The sequence below is a fragment of the Hibiscus syriacus genome, unplaced genomic scaffold (genome assembly GCF_006381635.1).
Source record: "Hibiscus syriacus cultivar Baekdansim isolate YM2019G1 unplaced genomic scaffold, ASM638163v2 tig00008013_pilon, whole genome shotgun sequence".
Lineage (NCBI taxonomy): Eukaryota > Viridiplantae > Streptophyta > Magnoliopsida > Malvales > Malvaceae > Hibiscus > Hibiscus syriacus.
The window spans coordinates 794,243-795,255 of record NW_024062150.1 but is presented as its reverse complement, the minus strand read 5'-3'; the positions used below and the strand labels follow the sequence as shown (position 1 = coordinate 795,255).

At 40.5% G+C, this 1,013-nt stretch overlaps 1 protein-coding gene across 1 annotated transcript; it reads left to right on the top strand.

Moving 5' to 3' along the window:
- On the top strand, window positions 1-795 carry LOC120201844 (pathogenesis-related protein 1-like). The gene is made up of 2 exons (XM_039202379.1): window positions 1-246; window positions 330-795. Exons 1-2 carry the CDS (start codon window positions 66-68, stop codon window positions 626-628), a joined length of 480 nt encoding a protein of 159 aa, XP_039058310.1. The 5' UTR covers window positions 1-65; the 3' UTR covers window positions 629-795.
- Window positions 796-1,013: the final 218 nt, after the last annotated feature.

Below are 1,013 nucleotides of genomic sequence, written 5' to 3'. Positions count from 1 at the left end.
TCCATCTTTTCACTTCTTATTAGCTCGAAAAAAGTCCCCTCGAAACTCCCAATTAATTTAGAAGAATGGGTATTGTGAATTACGAGTTTGAGACTACCTCTCCAATCTCCCCAGCCAGGCTTTTCAAAGCCGTCACTTTTGAAGCCGACAAGCTTTTCCCCAAGGCAGCCCCTCATGTAGTCAAGAGCGTTGAACTCCAGGGTAACGGTGGCCCTGGCACCCTCGTCAAGATCAACTTTGCAGAAGGTTACTTGTTTAATTCTCACTTTCATTCATTTTTGGAATCATGTGTTGGAGGTGAATAAACTAAACTTTACCTGCATATACAGGCCTTCCATATCAGTACGTGAAGCACCATGTTGATGCAGTTGATGAAGCCAATTTGTCCTACAGTTACAGTGTGATCGGAGGTGGGCCTTTGGGAGCCAAGCTTGAGAAAATATCTTTCGACAACAAGTTGGTTGCAGCTGCAGGTGAAGGGACCCTTGTGAAGAGCTCAATGAAGTTTTTCACCATCGGTGATTCCGCTTTCACTGAGGATGAAATTAAGGAACAAATTCAAAGAATGGATGGAGTTTACAAGGCTGTTGAAGCTTACCTCGTGGCTAACCCCGGTGTCTGCAACTAAGATCCATCTTAAAACCAATACTGTCTTTGCTTATTCCAATAAGAGTGACACGGTATGGTCATCGGGATTTCATCATCCTTATTTCCATAATAGTCGAACAGTTTGAGTTGTATCGTCTTTTATCAAATAAAATAAACACATAAAATTGCAAAAAGAATTGGGTACAAGCCTACAATGTTGAGATATATATTGGGGGGAAAAACACCATTTACTTCATGAGATTTTTTGCATTAAACTAGGACTGTTTCACTCCAAATCCCTTTTGCTTCATAGGCATGAACCTAAAGTGGCGAGAGACCCAGTCCATAACTATATTCATACTAATTTAGCAGAAATGAAATATCTCAAATTTTGGTTGGTGGCCAAAATGTTAGTTTTGAAAGTT

What these genes read in the sequence shown, in the direction of transcription:
- LOC120201844 (XM_039202379.1), top strand. Translation starts at nt 66, where the DNA reads ATGGGTATTGTGAATTACGAGTTTGAGACTACCTCTCCAATCTCCCCA. An exon ending in CAAGATCAACTTTGCAGAAG is followed by an intron (nt 247 to 329) that starts GTTACTTGTTTA and finishes CTGCATATACAG; the next exon opens with GCCTTCCATATCAGTACGTG.